Raw genomic sequence first — 20376 nt, 5'->3', positions numbered from 1 at the left:
GTACACTTTTTGAACTTATGCATTAGTTATACAAGCATTAATTATACACACTATTTGGTATTATCCTATGCATAACCATGATATTAACTATTAACAATGCAATGAGTTTTAATGCATGCATTAACTTAGTTAAAGACAAAATTGCCTTCAAAATTTATGATTGATTAAAATATGCTATTATATTAATGCAAGTTTGATATAAAGTTTGATACTGAAATTGCTCCCGCTATTTATATCTATACTCCGCCAATTTCTTTATTGTAAATTTATAAATATGTACTCTACTACTACGTACTGGAATGCACTTGTAATCAATTTATTTTCCTTTTATTTTTTTAATTCAAATTTTCTTTGCCTAATAATCTAAGAAAGTGAAAAATAAATTATATCTCTCGTAGATAAATAAATACTTAGCATTTTTTTTTTATAAATAAATATTCATTTCTATACTACAATATAGGTAGGCAAATCAAATAATTTTTCTAAAACCTTTTTCAATATAAAAACATTCCTCAACATATGTTTCTTTTAAAAGATAAAGTGATGGACTGGTCATGAGGTGTTGGTGATGATACAAAATTTGGAGTTGATAATTGTAAAAATTAAGGTTTATTGATGGAGGTACAACATTCTATTGACAGAGATTCTGGATAGTTCTCATCTCTAATAAGCTTCGTATGTTTATGTCTGAAAGAGAGACTTTAGGTTTTAATGCCAATGGGCGGATGAGATGCAATTAATCAAATGGCTACAATGGTTTGGACTTAATGGGTCATCAGACATTTGGGCTCAAGCAGCTCTTTCTCAACTGTTGGATCTTAACAGTTTTGGGCCCAAATTGGATCAATATTCTTTGGGCTTACTAGAAGGAAGTAGTAGGAAACAGAAAATACACCTTATATATACAATTTGATTTATTTTTTGGATTATCCTTTAGTCTGTTACAAGACAGCTAATAAGAATTGTACAGCTGGCTAGGTAGTTAGAGAATAGATTCCTTTTTCAGTGTATTTATATAGTAGCTTGTACAGATGTTGATCGATCAACAAATATACAGAAAATTTTTCCTAAGTTCCTCTTCTATTTTGTCATGGTATCAGAGCAGGCTTGAAGTGCTTGCGATCCGATTTCTTTTTTTTAGATCTCATTTCTCCCTCTCTTCTGTGAAATGTCTACTGAATCTCAGAGCAGCCCTTCAGTTGTTTCTTCCACTCCTGTTGGAGCTAGATCCCTTCCAGTAGGTTCCATGGCTAGTGGTGTTGTTGATTCAGCACACCCTTACTATCTTCACCTTTCAGATTACCCAGGAATGAACCTGGTTTCTTCAGTATTTGATGGCAGGAGCTATGGTGGTTGGAGAAGAGCCGTGGTGATAACTTTGTCAGCAAAGAACAAGCTAGAGTTCATTAATGGATCCCTAGCCGTTCCAGCTGCAGACTCAGGTCTTCAACAGGCCTGGGCCAGATCAAATGACATGGTGCTTTCATGGCTCCTTAACTCCCTTTCAAAGGAAATAGCAGACGGTGTGCTGTATTCCCAGAGTGCCAAAGATCTTTGGAGTGACTTGGAAGATAGATTTAGTCAAATAAATGGAGCTAATCTCTTCCAACTACAGAAAGAACTAAGTGTTGTGGTGCAGGGGAGTTCAAGTGTGTCTACTTACTTCACCAAAATGAAGAGCTTATGGGATGAGCTAGATGCTCTCAACACATTCTCTGCATGTGTGTGTGAATGTGACTGTGGAGTAAAGACAAAGAACCAGAAGGCTCATCAGGATGAAAGGCTCTTGCAATTCTTATGGGATTGAATGAGACCTTCATAGGAGTTAGGAGCAACATATTGTTGTCCTCTCCACTCCCCTCTATTGGACAAGCATATGCATTGGTAATGCAAGATGAAAAACAAAGAGAAATTCAAGCTAGCCCTGCTTACCTAGAAGACTCGGCCTCCTTCATTGCTTTCAATCAAGTAGAGGGTAAGAAATACAATGAACAGAGAGGCAACAAAGGAGTTTTTGATGCAAAAATAAACTCATTAATATGTGCTTATTGTAAGAAACCAGGACACAATGTTAAAAAATGCTACAGGATTCATGGTTTTTTCACATACTTTAAGTTCACAAAACAAAGAAAATTTCAAGGAGGAGTGCAAGCAAATGTTGCATTCAACTCAGCTGAAGAAGCAGATCAAGGAACACACAATGCAGGGATTCAGACACTTACACAGGAGAATGTAACACAACTTCTGCAACTTCTCCATCAGGCAAACATGGGACAGCAGACAACTTCCACTTCTGATGCTTTTGCAAACCTTAGTTGTGCTGGTATAGCCAATTTTTTTAATTCACATGCATGTTTCATTCAAATTGATAATGAGTCTTGGATATTAGATAGTGGAGCAACTGAGCATATGACTTTCAACAAACACTTTTTTCACAGAATATAAGGCTATGCCTAAACCCCTCATGGTTAAACTCCCAAATTCATATAGAGTTAGAGTTACACACGCAGGTTCAGTGTCAATTTTACCTAATGTGGTACTACATAATGTCTTGTATGTGCCCTCTTTCAGGTTCAATTTGTTATCTATACACAAGTTGTGTAGACAACTTCATAAGTATGTTCTTTTCACCCCTCTTTCTTGTTTTCTGCTGCAGGGCCCTTCACTGAAGAGCTCTCTGGAGATTGGTAAAGAAAAGGGAGGTCTCTACATCCTCAAGTCAAGAGTTTCAGCTGCAGTTTCTAAGAGTTTACCTAAGTCTAGAAATACTTTTGTATCTAGACAGAAATCTAGTTCTGTTTTTTTTTTAAATTCCTGTTTTAGTCTTTCTGATTCTAATGTAAAGGAAAAATTGTGGCATTATAGGTTAGGCCACATGCCTTTAAGCAATATGAGAAATGTTGATTCAGTTTCAATATCTTCCTGTTCAAAAATTTTCTACTCTATGTGTTATTTGTCCTATGCCAAGGCAATCTAAACTCTCTTTTCCTTCAAGTTCTATTTCAACAAAATCAATATTTGAGTTGATTCATGTGGACACCTGGGGACCCTATAGTAGTCCTACATATGATGGTTATAAGTATTTCCTCACTATTGTTGATGACTTTAGCAAAGGTACCTCGACTTATTTATTAAGTACTAAGTCTAATGCCTTCAAAGTTTTGAAATCCTTCTTAAACAGGGTAGAGAGATAGTTTCACACCAAAGTCAAAGTTATAAGGTCAGACAATGCTTTTGAATTGGGTAGTGGGCACCTTCAGTCAGATTATTTTCACTTACAAGGGATCATACATCAAACTTCATGTGTCTATACACCACAACAAAATGGAGTTGTGGAAAGAAAATATAGACATTTACTAGAAACATCCAGAGCCTTACTATACCAATCACATCTGCATATCACATATTGGGGAGACTCTTTATTAACAGCCACTTACTTAATTAACAGGTTCCCTTCTAAGATATTACACTTCAAAACCCCTTATGAAGTTCTGTTCAAAGCCAAACCCAATTATACAAACCTTAAGTGTTTTGGTTACTTATATTTTGACTCTACTATATAACACAACAGACCAAAGTTTGAGCCAAGGGCACTACCTTGTGTTTTCTTTGGATATCCACATGGGAAGAAGGGATATAAGGTGCTTAATCTATAGACTCTTAAGACCTTTGTCTCTAGGGATGACATTTTTCATGAAGAGTTCTTTCTTTTTGCTTCTATAAACACTGGTTCTTCCCCTAATCCTTCTCTACCTCTTGCTAAAGTTAATACTACTACTCTTTTTTCTGATTCTTCACCTATCATTCCCTCCACTCATGTTGTTTCCTCTCCACCATCTACTGCTGCTTATTCTCCTAAGTTCCCCATTCCTGCTTCTCCTCCACACACTCCCTTGTCTACCACTTCTTCTCATGGTTCCACTTCTCATCCACATTCCACTTTCCCTACCTTCTTCCTCCACTCCTGCTTCAGTACCTATGATAGAATCCCTCATTAGGAAATCCACCAGACCTCATGTCACACCTGCTTATCTAAAAGATTATGTTTGTAATGTAATTCACCTCACAGATGTATCTGATTCATGTTTCCTAGCTCCAGTCACTCCTACTTTTGTGTCCTTTACTGGATTAACCTCTTCTAACTAACATATGCTTAACTCTTTGTCTAATATCCAAGAACCTATCAGTTATGCACAGGCTGCTCATCACCCTAGTTGGCAAGAAGCAATGGCAAAAGAAATTGAAGCTCTTGAGCTTAATAAAACCTGGGATGTGGTAGAATTACCCTAAGGTAGGAAAGACTTGCCATGTAAATGGGTATATAAGGTCAAGCAACACTCAGATGGCAGCATAGAAAGGCTAAAAGCCAGATTGATCATTAAAGGTGACATACAACGAGATGGAATAGATTTCACTGAAACGCTTTCACCAGTGGTTAAAATGACCACTATCATGTGTATTTTGGCTACAGCAGTGAAGAGAGGCTGGGGACTTTACCAATTAGATGTAGACAATGCATTTTTACATGACGATTTAAATGAGGAGGTTTATATGAGGTTTCCTGCTGGGGTTAGTCCTCCTACTCCTAATCACGTTTGCAAATTGAAGAAGTCACTTTATGAACTTCGCCAGGCATCAAGGCAATGGTATGCCAAGCCCACAGCTTCCCTCAATTTCAAAGGCTTCACTCACTCTCTAAACGATTATTCCCTATTTTTCAATAAGACAGACTCCTCTATTTCTATAGTTGCAGTCTATATTAATGACATTTTGCTAACAGGCAATGATGATGCTGAATTAACTACATTGAAAGAGTTTCTTCAGCAAGAGTTCAGTATTAAAGACTTAGGTACCTTACATTTCTTCCTTGGTATGGAAGTCATCAGAGAAGCTCAGGGTCTGATCCTTTGTCAGCGGAAATTCACCTTGGACTTTTTGCATGAATTTGACTCCTCGCACTTGTCTCATGTTTCCTGTCCTTTAGACCCTACGGTAAAGCTTCTTGCTAAAATAGGAGATCCTATTGCTGATCCAACTATGTATCGCCATCTCCTGGGGAAACTCAACTACCTAACACATACCAGACCAGACCTCTCCTTCACAGTTCAACATTTAAGCCAGTACATGCAGGACCCTCGCCAACCACACCTTCAAGCCGCCTTTCGTGTACTTCGCTATTTGCTTAAAGATTTAGGTCTGGGCCTTTTTATGTCATCATCTTCCTCTTTCAAATTGATGGCCTTTTGTGATTCTGATTGGGGGACTTGCCCAGATTCACGAAAATCTGTCAGCGGTTTCTACATTTCACTTGGTTCTTCTCCTATTGTCTGGAAATCGAAGAAGCAAACATTCATTTCTCTTAGCTCCGCTGAAGCGGAATATAGATCCATGAGACGAGTTGTGGCTGAACTAACCTGGTTAGTTCGTTTTTTCGCAGATCTTTCTGTCCCTATCTCCCTTCTAGTACCGCTTCACTCTGATAGTTAGGCCGCGATACACATCGCCAAAAACTCGATATTCCATGAACGAACGAAGCATGTCGAGCTCGACTGCCATTTCGTGAGGCAACAGTTTCTTGCCGGTCTCATTTCACTCTCTTATATCCGATCTTCCTCCCAACTCGCCGATCTCTTTACTAAATCCCTCACAGGACCCATCCATCACAATATGTTGGGCAAGTTGGGGGTTCTCTCCTCCCCCTTTGAGGGGGGTGTTGGTGATGATACAAAATTTGGAGCTGATAATTGTAAAAATTAAGGTTTATCGATGGAGGTACAACATTCTATTGACAGAGATTCTGGATAGTTCTCATCTCTGATAAGCTTCATATGTTTATATCTGAAAGAGAGACTTTAGGTTTTAATGCCAATGGACGGATGAGATGCAATTAATCAAATGGCTACAATGGTTTGGACTTAATGGGTCATCAGACATTTGGGCTCAAGCAGCTCTTTCTCAACTGTTGGGTCTTAACAGTTTTGGGCCCAAATTGGATCAATATTCTTTGGGCTTACTAGAAGGAAGTGGTAGGAAACAGAAAATACACCTTGTATATACAATTTGATTTATTCTTTGGATTATCCTTTAGTCTGTTACAAGACAACAAATAAGAATTGTACAGCTGGCTAGGTAGTTAGAGAATAGATTTCTTTTCCAGTGTATTTATGTAGTAGCTTGTACAGACGTTGATCGATCAGCAAATATACATAAATTTTTTTTGTCATGAGGGTATTTTTGTAAATAAACAAGTCTTTTAGAAATTGTGCAATACTTTAATACATCAAACCGAACAATGGATAAGAAATATGTCAGCATAACTAATATCAACATTAGTAATACCCCTACCAAACGACCCCTAATAGTATTAGGACTATTCTCATATTTTTTATTCCTTATTGGTTCCTCTCCTTTGTTATATTATCTTCTTACCTTGAAGTTGTTGCAGCTTATGTTACTACTTCTTTTTTGCTTTTTACTTGAGTCGAGGGTCTATCAAAACAGCCTCTCTATCTCCCCGAAGGTAAGGGTAAGTTTGCATATATACTAGTCTCCCCAGACCCCACTTGTGGGATTTTACGGGTTTGTTGCCGTTGTCGTTGTTGTATAATTTAGTGTGTGTACCGACTGCAAGTATTTTTTATTTTTTGTGCCGTGGAGGCTTGAATATTTCATGGAATGGTATATTGGTCATCCGTTTTAATTAAAGCAGGTCAAAGTCTTTGTTGAGGAAGCCGTAAGTGTTGACAATTCTGAGCCCATTAAACTAGTACCTGTTTCTTACTTGATTCAACTGTTTCAATTGACTTGAATTCAGCTCTTTAGCCAGATTGAGAGAGTGTTTTGATCGGTTCTTGATTCTGTAACCTTGAAATTTATATAGTATTCATATGTTCCAGAGCCAACAATGGTTATGTTATTCTTATATCAACTCTCAACCTGTTTCCTCCTAATTTTAGTCATCACAATTCCATCATCTTACAGCTTTTTGTTTGAAGGCGAGAGTATAAACTGCGAAGCTGCTTACAACTGTGGAAATATACATGGTATTAAGTATCCTTTCTGGGGAGGTAGTGTGCGATCAAGACTATGTGGCCGAGACGATTACTTTCTTGAATGCAAAGATAATCTGTCCACTTTGCCTGTTTTTTCCTTCTCACAAAGAAAATACTCGGGTTATCGACCTTCAAAATTTCATGTACTGTCTATTAACGAATCCTCAACTCGAATGAGGATTGTGCATGATAATCTTTGGCATAATGTTTGTCCAAAATCTTCTTCTTTGTTCAATCTCAACAAGTATAACACCACCTTAATCAACGGTCTCAGGTAAGTACTAGTGGCGGATCAAGTTATTTGGTTTGCATGTTTGATTCATAAGTATTGGATAAAGTTAGATATATATTTTAGTACTACAAACTATGTCAAATTGACTGAACTATGTTTGTGTCTCTTTTGGTATATTTCTCTTTTGTTATCTGATTTACCGTCGTTCAAGGTTTGCTAACTAGCTTTCGCATGACACCTGATTATTTCGATCCTAACAGGTACGTCCCTGGAACTAGATTTATAAACATATTCTACGGCTGCAATCCTGAGGTTCTGTCACAGGTACAGCTGCCAAGCAATATTAATTGTTCTGTGGTAGGAACAACCAACACTGGTGTTTTCTTTGCTGATGAAATTGTTGGAAATTATGATAAAGGATGTTCTTTCAGTATAGTGGTTCCTCTTGTTTCTACTGCTTATACGCAACTGTGGGACGCAACTCTAAAGCTGCAGGAGGCTGTGAATGAGGGGTTTGAAGTGGATTATAGTGATGCCTCAGGTGGCTGTTTGGCTTGTCAAGATTCAGGAGGGATATGTGAATTTGATATCGAGTTTCGTTGTCGTTGTGGAGATACAACTCTTCCTTTTACCTGTCCAGTTAATGTAAAGTCAGTTTTGATGCAACCAAACACTAATTTAGCAAGAAAGATTCATTTTCTCAAGTTGACAACAGGTATGCTAATATTTAATGAAACGATTTTCAGCCTACTTGAGATTCATTATTCCTCTCAAAGCCTACCAATAATTTTTCTTCCTCTGGTAATAGGAATTTCGGTTGCTGGAATTGGGATGTTAATCTTCTTTGGAATTATGTATACACAATATAGAAAATCATTCAAGAAGTGCATAAGATTAATTAACGGCGAAACAGAAGATCAGAGTCTAGAGGCCTTACTTAAGCAATATGGATCACTGGCAACAAAGAGATACAGCTATAAGGAAATCAAGAAAATGACACATGGATTCAACGATAAGCTTGGTGAAGGAGGTTATGGAGGGGTCTACAAAGGTATTCTTGCTAACGGCCGAGTTGTTGCAGTAAAGATTCTGAAAGCAACTAAAGGTGATGGAGAAGAATTTATCAATGAGGTCGCGAGCATAAGTCAAACTTCCCATGTCAACGTCGTGTCTCTTTTGGGATATTGTCTTGATGGGAGCAAAAGAGCTCTTATTTATGACTTCATGCCAAATGGATCCCTAGAGAAATACATTTATGGTAATGGCTCTCACTTGGGACTGCAAAGATTGTATCAAATTGCAGTTGGAATTGCTAAAGGATTGGAGTATCTGCACCGGGGATGCAACACAAGAATTTTGCATTTTGACATAAAGCCTCATAACATACTCCTTGATGAGGAATTCTGTCCTAAAATATCAGATTTTGGTTTGGCTAAACTCTGCACAAGGAAAGAAAGCATTGTATCTATGTTAGGAGCACGAGGGACGATTGGTTATATTGCTCCTGAAGTCATCAGTAGGAGTTTTGGAGGAGTCTCACACAAGTCTGATGTCTATAGTTATGGAATGATGGTTTTAGAAATGGTCGGAGGAAGAAAAAATGTGAAAGAAGAAGTAAGCCATACAAGTGAGATATATTTTCCTTACTGGGCGTATCAGCACGTTCAGCTAGACGATGAGCTGAAACTACAAGGGATTATAAACAAAGAAGAAGAAGAAGAAACTGCAAGGAAGATGATATTAGTAGGACTGTGGTGCATACAAACCGATCCAGCAGTAAGGCCATCGATGAGCAAAGTTATTGACATGTTAGAAGGTAATTTGACCTTACAAGTACCACCAAAACCTTTATTATGTACTCCTTATTGTTCAGGAAGACATTCTTTGAGCGCGCGAGGAATGCCCCTCAACGCCTCCTTGATTTCTCCTTCAAGTTCAGCTCTTAGTTCTCTTGAAGCATCTGCTATTTTATAGCCCTTCATATATTTTCATGGCTACCAAAGAAGAAACTTTCTACAAGAGTTGTAATGAACTTCAATTTGTGTCTGTAATTGTGAGTTTTTGACTTGAATAATTCACCGCGAAAGATGTGTATTTCAGTATATTGTACTAGGGTGTATCTAAGGAAATGTTTATGATTTATGAAGACTAGTCTCTAATCCCCTTGAGCCTCGGAGCAACAGTCAAGTTGTTTCCGTGTGACCTATAAGTCACGGGTTCGAGCCGTGGAATCGGCCACTGATGCTTGGGTAGGCTGCCTATATCACACACCCTTGGGATGCAGCCCTTTCCCGGACCCTGCGTGAACGCGGGCTGCCCTTTTAGTCTCTAATCCCCTTCAGTATCTGAAACACTTCTCTATCAAGAAAACCACATTTCTAATTACACATAATGTGGAGAGTTTCATTAGAATATCAAGAACAGGCTCTCATTTATTTCCTCTTTTATGACAGTACAATAATTACATGAGCTGTTCTGCTTCTTCAGTTTATCAGATCAAGAATGGTCTCAGATTGATCACTGCATTAACCCCCGCCACAACGAAAAAAAGAAGAAGATATCACTGAGATGTGGTCTTGATGAAAGAGCACTGTGCTGAAAGCAACTCGAGTAACGAAAATAAAAGCTAAATCAATAGAAAGGAGCGATCACGTAGAATCTGGATTGTACAACAACAACAACAAACCCAGTGAATTCCTTGTAGAATCTGGATTGTAAAAAGTAAAAACACTTTGTCTTGCTTAGTAGCACTAAACTTTTATTTTATGTTCAAAATCAGTCAAGTAGGTCTACTACACTATGGTCTATGCAGATAATATATTCTTGACTAAACGCTCTTTTAAAGCTTTATCCTAATCTTCTATTGCAAGCTACAAAAATTAATCAGCAGACTTGAGAAGATGAAATCGAATAAGAAATGTCAAATTAAACGAGCTGCACTGAAATATATACATTCTACTTCACATAGAAAACCAAGGTAATCAAAGTTTATGAAATTCAGGTTTTGGCAACCAACATAGCAGGTGCTCAAGTACCACCCTAGAGAACAGCAGAAAACTTGCAATGTGGGCAAAAACTAGGTACTGGCATTGGGTGTCGTTTGACTGCTACTCCATTTTGTAGTAACTGAATCAGGTGATACTAATAACGTGATACTATTCAACAACCCTGTATCATCATCAGGACATCCCTTATCTGTTTTCCCTGTTGTGTTATTAATTCTCTGAATTCTCAGCAGCGCCTCCACGACTTCCTGCATAGACGGTCTCAATTCCCTATCACTCTGCAGACACTGAAATGCCAACTCCGCCACTGCAGTAACCATTGACCTTACTTTGTCATCAGTGTCAAACCCAAGATTTGAATCCACCAACTCATGTAATGCATTGCCTTGAATCTTGTTAATGGCCATATTCGACAAATTTATTTCATGTCGGTGCCTACAGATATCAACAGCAGGCAGTGATGATATAAGTTCAATTAGTACCACTCCGAAACTATAAACATCACTTTTGTCAGTGAGCTGATAGCACTCGTGGTACTCGGGATCAACATATCCAGGAGTACCCTGTGGAGCTGTTGAGACATGTGTAACATCCGATGGAAAAAGCCGAGACAAGCCAAAATCTGCTACTTTAACACAGAAATTGCTGTCTAAGAGGATATTGTTAGTTTTTACATCTCTGTGAATGACATCTGAAGCATGGAGATAGGCTAATGCACTTGCTGTTTCTAAGGAAATCTTCATTCGTGTATTCCAAGCAAGCGATCCAGGCTTTGAATGTACACCATGTAGATGATCAGCAACTGTTCCATTGGAAATGTATTCATAAACAAGTAGAAGCTCCCTGGAATGGCGAGATGTGCATCCGTAAAGGGTGACTAGATTTGGATGATGCAACCGTGTTAAGATATCAATTTCATTCATAAATTGCTCAACCCTCCTGCAGTTGTTTTCATATAAACGTTTTACAGCAACAACACGCCCATCTCGAAGTTTACCTATAATCATCATATCCTAGCTCAGTCACACGTTAGCAACTAGAAGTTCAATATAGGATCATTCTTACCTTTGTATACTGTGCCATATCCACCATCTCCAAGCTCTTTCTTGGAATCAAAATTGTTAGTGGCTTCATCTAGTTCGTTGTAATCAAAGAGGTGAACTCCGATTAAGCTAGTAGCCTTTTCGGGATCTTTTGTTGAGGAGGGATAGGAGAGAATGCTTGTCGAGAACAAGGACGAACCAGCATAAAGTTTCTTCTGTCTACGACGATAGAAAAGGAAAATTACACCTGCCATCAAAGCAGTAAATGCAGCTGCACCAACTCCTGCAAGAAGAAATGTACATTGGAATTTTTTTGAGCATTCTTGAGAATAGAAGGATAATAAGATAAATCAAGGTGAACAACTTCAATGGACAATCACCTATGCCAACCTTCAATCCGATTTTGTTTCTTCCTGAAACGAAAACATAGCAGGTGATCAACTGATACCAAACAATAATAATGTATCTCAGTAGTACTAAGTAGAACTAATCAGCTACTATCACTTAAATTGGAAACCTTTTTTTCCCTTAACATGATCAATAAATAATAGAATGGCTTGCCTTTTTTTATTTAGGATTTGACAAGATATTTTCTACTCAGTAAATTTAAACGTATAGTATCTATATTTACCATGAAGGCAAGTCCTTTGTTGGGGTTGGTCTTTGCAAATGCAAATAAATTCATTGTTTTGAACACCACAGTGCCCTCCACTATGCTGGCAATCTCTACAATTAGTCCCATCCCATTGTAGAAAGAATCCCTTTTGCAGAACTTGCATGTAATTCATTTTTAGCAATCTATCTAAAGAATCAGTCTCAACAAGGGCATAAACAGGATCTTGACACGATTCGACTGAATAGTTAGAGTGCTCCAAAAGCTCAGTATGGAAAACAGCAAAAGAATGATGAGTGGCATTGCTGGCACAATTAACAGCATATGTCTCCCTTTCATAAGGTTGAGTACATTCATAGAAGAAGAAGAGATCTGCAGTGTTAGGCCCTGAGCGAAACGGAGTACCCCTGAGGCTAAAATTATGTGTTGGTACTGGACATTTGTTGTTTTCATCAAACACATCTGCTTTAGCTAGGAGAATTGAGTTGTTTGTGTAAAACACTTCTTTAATGATAAATTCATCTCCAGAAATATGAAGAAGTGACTTATCCTTATTGCAGGCGACATTATAAGCTGGTAAGCCACAATAAGGTGGTTGTTTCTCAGGAATCCAAAAGGGGTATGATATCTTAACTCCATTACCACAACTATGTGTAATACAAGCAGTAGAATTGAGGTATATAGAGAGAGTGTCATCTGCTAAGGTAATGAAAAGAATAGCAATGACAAGAACAGAAACAGATTTCTTGACCATGAATAGGCTTTGAAGGTTCATATTATGTCTAAAACAAGAAGAAAGAGCAAAGGGAGAAGGAGGAACAGGACAAAGTATTTTGGTATAGAGGAAAGCATTAGGATTATAGTTGTAAGCAATTGGTGTAATTTATCTTTTATAAATCAAATATTTCAAACTTGTCTTTGTTTTGGTTTGATTAAATAATTGTGAGAGTTTGACAATTAGTACCTTGTTGCCCAATGAAGACAACCTATGTTTTAAAACTTGAAGCAACTATAAAAAAAAAAAAGTGGTCCCCATCCCCAGCTACACAGTTATTATTGACTTGACTCCAGTCCAGTATAATACAATGATTGGGTTGTTATATTTCATTTCTGACCACTTTAAGGTTGTTGTTACATTCCAGTTTTTGTTAAGTCTTTAAGGCCAAGTAATCCATCAAATTGGGACGCGTTAAAATGTTATTGTGTAGTCATGGAGATGAGTTTAAATTTTATGGACTGAGAGTGTAAGAAATATTTAAATTATCAGGTTATTTAAAAGGTAATTACAAGTAACTATGCATTGATCAATAACTTAAATTAAATGTTGACAAGCAAACCATGAATATTTGTGTTGATACACGAAAACTTCTGTATTAACTTAACACCAACAATAGAAAAGCCTGAGTCGTGAAGTCAGGTTAAAATGAAATTCAGGTGTGAAAGTAAAACATAGTAATTGCATTATGTAGAAGCAAATAACAAAAGATGCAAGTCTTACTATTAGCTGACGTCAAATTCCAACTACTACTTTTTATGTAAGTCAAGATATAGTTAAAATATTAGTATAAGGAAAAGGGAGATTGGAAAAATTGAGATTTGAGCAATGTGGGGATAAAATGATTTGAGTTTAGATTGAGTGTAGGACCTTAGGTTTCTAAATTGAGTTGGTTGAACCGAAAGTGAAGAAATGAGGAGGAAAAAAGAGTACTCTAACTTCTGTTTAGTCACCATGTTCACATTCCCTTTTAAGGACTAACTATCTTAAAGGAAATATCGATGGCGACATGTAACGCTAAATGAGCTATTTCGGTAGATATTTTTCGACCGCCGATTTCGATCAGTCAATTAAATTTCACAAACGATCAAATTCTATTAAAAAAATAAAATTACTGATCGAATTCGGTTGGTATTTTAAAATGACCGGCCGAAATAACTGACAGTTTTCGGTCGGTTTTTTGAATATTAATATTAATTTATTTTAAATGAAAAACCAATCAAAGTTGATCGATTTCTTGAAAAATAAATTTCGCGGGATGCAAAATATAGTTTCCCGCATTTTGTGCCAAAAATAAGGCATCGTAAAAGAATTTAAAAAATAAAATATTTTAAAAAATCGACGGCTGATTTTTTAACCGATCGAAGTCGGTTGACAGCGATAGGTTTTGACCGTAGTGAAACTTTTGTACAAAATGTCCTAGTGAATCAGCAGGATTTTCTAATAGATGGACTTGCCAAAAGGCCTGACAATTCATCAAAAGTTTGGTATAAATTGTATCGTAACTTTAAAATAAATTATTCACAGAATCTGATGGAACACCCAGAGTTTATGATTGATAGGCTTGCTATAAGTCTTGGCAGATTGGCAGGACTTTAGTCGAAATTGTATCGTAAATTTGGGACAAATTACTCACAATTGCTAACGAATCACAAGAAGTTTCTAAGAAATTTCACGTTAGGAGTTATCCTAATTTTCTTATCATATTTGGGTTTCCTACCTCTTGAAGGAAAGAGAAACATGTTTACTTTAATTGGGTTTTCTTATTCTTAGAAGAAAACATAAATCTCCCATTTGGCGAGTCCCTTTTCTTGTAGGAAAATGTTTGGACTTCTATAAATTGAGGATCTTTCCTTCTCATTCAGTAGCATCTACAGTGTAGCCATATGAGGTTTGAGAGTCGTGTTTAGGGGGAGAACTTTAGGGGACAAGTGTTAGTGTGTCACTTATATTTGCCTATTCGTGAGATTATTTTCTCAATATTTTGTACTCTCTTTTATTATAGTGAATTGCTCATCTCCGCCCGTTGACGTAGGTCAATTGACTGAACCACGCTAAATGTTTGTCTCTTTTGGTAAATTTATCTTTTGTTATTGGATTTATCGTTGTTCAAGGCTTGCTTTACTAGCTCCCGCATGACACCTGATTTTTTCGGTCATAATATTATGCTTCAAAATTGATCCAACTGGTCCATAAATTCTAAATGATTCCAAATTTGATGTTCAATATTCTATTACTAATCCTAACAATTCCCAATGGTTGGATTAATCCTAGACCTTCAAATAGCAATAAACTTACGCTTCCTTCTTCAACATTTAAGCTCAAAAAATCTATTAATAATGTTCAAGTTTCTTCACCAAATTGACAACAAATAAGCAATGAGTCTTCAAGTTTTCACAATATATGTGAAGAAGACGGCAAAGAAGGGAGAAGGAGGGGAAAAAAGAGGAGGAGGAGCACAAGTTTTGCCGATATTTATATTTGTTAAAATTTAACGGGCCGGAAAAGTAATAACCAATAAGAGGACACCTGATGAAATTTTTTGAACTTTTTCCCAATAAAAATTCCACGGGACACCTAATTTAGTCACCCCTATTTTTCTTTACTAGAGTCGCCCCTATTTAACCTGTACTTAACTTCTTTTTTTTAAATAATTAGCACTCAAAGTAAGATAACTTCGGACAAAGCCGACTCCTCCTCCTCCTTCGCCGCTGAGGAAAGAACTTTAAACGCGAACATTAATTGAAAATTATAACTTTGCGTCTGAAGTTGCACTGTCACGAGTATAACTTCAGACGCGAAAACTACCCGAATTTTTCGAATTTTTGGAACTTAGGAGCGACATATGAAGTCTGTTCCAAGGTGGGTAAAAAAAACAAAAAAAATTGTGCAACGCAATTATAAGTTCAATAATGGCCCAAAAAATGAGTATGTCTGCACTCCCCCCTTGCCTATTACCGGGAAATGCTATCTAGGTTTATGGTATTGAAACGGGCATCGCTTAAATGGGCTTACGCTGGATGGTCTCCAACTCTTACCTTATTATTTGGGCTAGCCTTTTGGCAGTCTCTAATGGGCTATTAGATTTAAGGCCTACATTGACCTCGTCCCTTTTTACCTAGTTGAAAAAATGACATTGTATAGTCACTCTTATATATATTTTATATTATATACAAACGAAATATACATATTCTATATACTTTTTCAGCTACCAGATGTAAATAGTTTTTGGTACGGGTTAGAGAAATGCACTTTGTGGTGGACCTATGAAGAGCTAGACGACTAACAAGTACAAAACATTACAAATAATGAATTATATTTGTTAACGGTCCAGCAAAAGTACAAAAATTAAATGGGAAACAAACGAAAGAGCTAAAACATATTTACATCGAATTATCATATGACTATAGGAGCAATTATAAATGGAGTGCCATTCATATTTTTTGCCACAGCATGATGAGGAAGTAATCAAAAAAGAATATGATGGTGAGAATGAGGTGGCGTAGAGGAAGAGGAAATTTTGGACATGCATTTGTGAGAGAAAGTTTACCTTTCTCGGTTTATGAGATTTCATTGAATTTATCTGTTTGTAGTTTCACAAGATTCAAACAGCCTGAGCGTTGCCCACATTTTACAACGTATTTACCACCATTTTGATATTAGGAGAATTGCAATATATAGCAATACTTTTGTGTATTTTTAAATATTATATTTTTTAATATAATTAATTATTTTAGGGTGATTTAGATTTGACAGCTTTTGATAAGCTAAAAGTGTCAAATAAATTAGGAAGAAAGGAGTAGAACTTGCAGTTTCCAAATTAAGGTTTTAGGTTTGGAACTTAGCTAGCGTTTGAATATAAATTTGGTTAAAATTTAAAAAAAGAGTTTTTGAAGTTGTGTTGAAAAATAATTTTTGAAAGTTTAAGTTGTGTTTGGACATGCATTTTATTTAAAAAAAAAGTTGAAGTTTTGTGAGTGGAACAAAAAATTTCACCCAAAAGCTGTCCTAAACCAGTTTTTGGGAACTTGAAAATTGTTTTAATGTTTTTTTCAAAAATTGATCATATTTCAAGAACAAACAATTTTTTCAATTTTTTCAATTTATTTTTAAAAAAAAAGCAGCCAAAATTTATGACCAAACGGCAACTCAAAGCATTAAAGAGCATTTTAGCAGTCATGTAGTACTAGTTTGTTAATAAGTTGTTCAGCCACATTATTGGATTCATCAATATTCTTGCCTTTACTCGTTTACTTAATTTTTTTGTAAAGTTGAACCGTAAAGAATCCGCCTATTGCTGAGTTATGACATCAAACAAGGCACTAATGTTGAGACTTATAGTGATCGGGCTATGATATTTTGTGACAAAGTCAAAATTATAAAGTCAACTAGTCAATGAACCAAATACCCGTTAATGACTGTCCTACGAAACACCTAAGCCAGACATGGAAATGAGAGGAAAAAGTCTTCGCGTTACCTCTACCATTCAATCATACACCCACCAAAAGTTTAACTTTGACATAGAAAGAACAACAGCTACACAAAGCAGCAAAATAGGACAATTTTGATCACAATATTATTAGGAATGAAAGATAAATACCTAAGTACTCAAATTCATAATAGAACAAGGATTTAACACATAGACACAAACAATGTAAAGAGTTTTTACGGATCATTTAACAGGTAATTAATTACTCATAAAAAAAATATAGTTATCTGAAACATAAGACACACAATTTGCTGCATGAAAATTAAAAATTTTATGGTCAAACACTGATTTCGAAAAAAAGTAAAAAAATATTTTATGTCCAAACGGGCTCTTAAACTAATCAGTAAGGATTAAACCAAATAACCGCTCACCCAACCACTTAAACTAAAAATAGTAGGTTAGACATATAATTTATATATATAATTATGTATAATTAATGTATATGGCTAAAAAAAAGTAAATAATAAATATGACAGGTGATTTGTGTAAAATCCATCGGAAAGAAAACGTACCGTTGCAGCGATCAAACTTTAGGGTGCCATCTTTGCAATAGCACAAGGACTCGTTGGTTGAATTGTCGTAACCACAACGCCCCTCTGATGCCTCACACTTGCCGCACTCCGTTGCGACCCCCCAGTCCAGCACGAACCCCTCCTTCATAGCCGCGCTAAGTCCTCCAGTCAACTCCTCACCTATGACCGCACCGAGTTCTCGAATCCACCCACTGTCCATCACCGTCGCCACCACTTTCTTCTCACAAATTCCGTACCAATTCAAATCATCCGGCTCATTATCCTCAATATATAAATATGACTTGTTTCCACCTGAATTTAAGCAATCTAACGAAAGACCAGATGAAAGCGAATTGATACAGTTAAAATAGAAAGTAAGGTTTAGATCAAGCTCTGAATATTTCAATGGCAAATCTCCCAGAGTGAGGTTATGATGTGCCCTGGGGCAATCTCTGCTATCAAAAGCATCAATATCTTCCAGGGTAAGGGAGTACGTGGTGTAATTTATGTGTTTAACGGCGAAAGAAACATTTGAAATGTTAAGAATTGGATCGGTTTGAGAGCAGTGGATCCCAAATCCTGGATAACCACAGTACTGCGGAGATGATGAGTTGAAACTGTCATGGCTCCAAAAAGGATACGAAATATTACGTCCATGGCAAATAGATGAAGGGCAATATGCAAAGGACGTAATAGTATTAGTATTAGCTCCACTGGAGTTGATGAAGAAAAGAAGGAGAGAGACGAAGAAGAAGGAGAATAATTGACTTGGACACATGATGTTTGATGAAATGCAATACTGAGTATTGTGGTTTACATGTAGCTAAGAACATTAAATATTATATTTCTTATAATTGACTTGGTCATACAGAAATTAGTAGGAAACTTCGATTTTGGTAGCTAAATTTCTCTTCCATACCTTATAGTCAAGACAGTCACATATATATAGGATCCAGACAAATTTGGTTTGAAAGTGATCGTAATTGTGATTAGTAAAGAAAGACATGATGAAATTTCTATAATCGCACTATTATCCTCAGACTTCTCTATTTATTATGGGAATATAGAAATGTAAAATAGAGAAGAAGGTGACAGGCACCAAGTATACGTGTGGAAAATATGTAAATAGTTGAAATTGAAAAACAAAAAGAGTATTTGAAGTTGAACGAAAAAATAACTATTTATGCAATCCGTCCCTTAAAGGCAAAAATATTTCGGACTCCCCCAAACTTGAAAACTTTTGTTTGGTTCCTCCTTAAACTTTACATGGTCTCTAATACTCCCTCCCCTCCCCACCCCCCTAAATTTAAAAATTTGATAGTTTCGACCCACCTAAACGCTGATATGGCAAACACTACTAGAAATCCAGAAAAAACCAACCAAGCGATACCGACCAACATTGGTCGGTCCACAAAAGCGATCAAAAAACAGTCCACAATGGACTGAAACTACCAAAAAATATTTTATATTTTTTTAAATTACATACCGATCGAAATTGGTCGGTATATTGGTCAAACATTTGACCACAATGGTTAGACTTGCTTAGTGTCACGACCCAAAATTCTAACCTGTCGTGATGGCACCTATCTCAGTCCTAGGCAAGCCGACAACATCAATAATCCATGATTTCCTTTAAATTTAAAACGTAACGTTTAACACAATACCAAAAATCTAGCAATTTCCGATACAACACTCCCAAAACCTGGTGTCATTGAGTACATGAGCATCTAATATGAGTACAAGTCTGGAAAATATGGTCTACAATAGTCTGAGACCAAATACAGTAAACAAGGAGATAGACAAGGAGAGACAAGGTCTACGGAACACGTCAGCTACCTCAAAATCTCCTAAAAATAAACTGCGCGAAATGATCAACACCCGCTATATTCAGGAATACCTGGATCTGCACACGAAGTGCAGGGTGTAGTATGAGTACAACCAGCTCAGCAAGTAACAATAATAACTAAGGAACTGAAGATAATGACGAGCTACACAGTCATAGTTCACTTTCAATAGTTCCAGCAAAGAATAGACATGCTTTCAAATCCGGCAGTTTAAGTCAAATCAATTTTATACAGTTCAATTTTAAGTAATCCGGATATAAATTCTTTTAGAGATTTCACAACAATGACAAGTAGCAACCAAGTGCAACAACATATTCAAAGCAAGTACAGCCTCTCAGGCAACAGTCACTCAGCTCATCACAATAGCACAATCACTCGGCTCTCAGCCCTCAGCACTCACACTCAATGGGTACCCGCGCTCACTGGGGGTGTGCACAGACTCCGGAGGGGCTCCTACAGCCCAAACGCCATAATCTGCACGGACAACTCACGTGCTATAATATCCTGCACGGACAACTCACGTGCCATAATATCCTTACCTCACCGACAGGCCTCAGCCTTACTCAGTCCTCAACCTCTCAAGTCTCTCGGGCTCTCAGAAATCACAAAGATCAGCCCAAACAAAGATAACATAGTATATTAACAAATATCCAGAAAGACTGAGGTATAATACGCAAGAAAAATCATGACTGAGTACAAGACATCAATTAGCAATTAATTTAACAAGTATGTGACCTCTACGGGTCTCAACAGTACTATAACATAGCCTAAGCATGATTTCTAACATGATTTATAGTCAAATTTCTTCAAC

At 36.8% G+C, this 20376-nt stretch overlaps 3 protein-coding genes across 4 annotated transcripts; 2 read left to right on the top strand and 1 right to left on the bottom strand.

Annotated features, from left to right (window-relative positions):
- The first annotated feature begins 1168 nt into the window (after nt 1-1168).
- LOC104086868 (uncharacterized) lies at nt 1169-1807 on the top strand. The gene has a single exon (XM_009591213.1). The coding sequence runs from the start codon at nt 1169-1171 to the stop codon at nt 1805-1807; it is 639 nt and encodes a 212-aa protein (XP_009589508.1).
- A 4933-nt stretch (nt 1808-6740) lies between these two features.
- On the top strand, nt 6741-9430 carry LOC104086829 (LEAF RUST 10 DISEASE-RESISTANCE LOCUS RECEPTOR-LIKE PROTEIN KINASE-like 2.4). Its single transcript, XM_009591176.4, has 3 exons — nt 6741-7326; nt 7545-7999; nt 8093-9430. The coding sequence occupies exons 1-3, from the start codon at nt 6905-6907 to the stop codon at nt 9256-9258; spliced, it is 2043 nt and encodes a 680-aa protein (XP_009589471.1). The 5' UTR covers nt 6741-6904; the 3' UTR covers nt 9259-9430.
- Nucleotides 9431-10185: 755 nt separating this feature from the next.
- Nucleotides 10186-18599, bottom strand: LOC104086836 (LEAF RUST 10 DISEASE-RESISTANCE LOCUS RECEPTOR-LIKE PROTEIN KINASE-like 1.2). 2 transcript variants are annotated; one of them, XM_009591184.4, is made up of 4 exons: nt 17722-18599; nt 11713-11745; nt 11355-11615; nt 10186-11286 (listed from the first exon to the last, which is right to left on the bottom strand). In XM_009591184.4, exons 1-4 carry the CDS (start codon nt 18497-18499, stop codon nt 10361-10363), a joined length of 1998 nt encoding a protein of 665 aa, XP_009589479.1. In that variant the 5' UTR covers nt 18500-18599; the 3' UTR covers nt 10186-10360. The 2 variants fall into 2 exon arrangements, with proteins under 2 accessions (XP_009589479.1, XP_009589485.1); XM_009591190.4 differs by lacking the exon at nt 17722-18599 and adding an exon at nt 11964-17698.
- Nucleotides 18600-20376: the final 1777 nt, after the last annotated feature.

This window comes from Nicotiana tomentosiformis, chromosome 12, assembly GCF_000390325.3.
Source record: "Nicotiana tomentosiformis chromosome 12, ASM39032v3, whole genome shotgun sequence".
NCBI classification, from domain to species: domain Eukaryota; kingdom Viridiplantae; phylum Streptophyta; class Magnoliopsida; order Solanales; family Solanaceae; genus Nicotiana; species Nicotiana tomentosiformis.
Note: the sequence above shows the minus strand (reverse complement) of the source record. Positions and strands in the feature narration are given on the sequence as shown.

Coding starts and splice junctions, on each gene's coding strand:
- LOC104086868 (XM_009591213.1), top strand. CDS start 1,169: ATGTCTACTGAATCTCAGAGCAGCCCTTCAGTTGTTTCTTCCACTCCT.
- LOC104086829 (XM_009591176.4), top strand. CDS start 6,905: ATGGTTATGTTATTCTTATATCAACTCTCAACCTGTTTCCTCCTAATT. Junction 7,327..7,544: donor ACCTTAATCAACGGTCTCAG/GTAAGTACTAGT, acceptor CGATCCTAACAG/GTACGTCCCTGGAACTAGAT. Junction 8,000..8,092: donor TTTTCTCAAGTTGACAACAG/GTATGCTAATAT, acceptor CTCTGGTAATAG/GAATTTCGGTTGCTGGAATT.
- LOC104086836 (XM_009591184.4), bottom strand. CDS start 18,499: ATGTGTCCAAGTCAATTATTCTCCTTCTTCTTCGTCTCTCTCCTTCTT. Junction 11,746..17,721: donor AAAGTTTGATCGCTGCAACG/GTACGTTTTCTT, acceptor TTTTCGTTTCAG/GAAGAAACAAAATCGGATTG. Junction 11,616..11,712: donor CGGATTGAAGGTTGGCATAG/GTGATTGTCCAT, acceptor TTCTTCTTGCAG/GAGTTGGTGCAGCTGCATTT.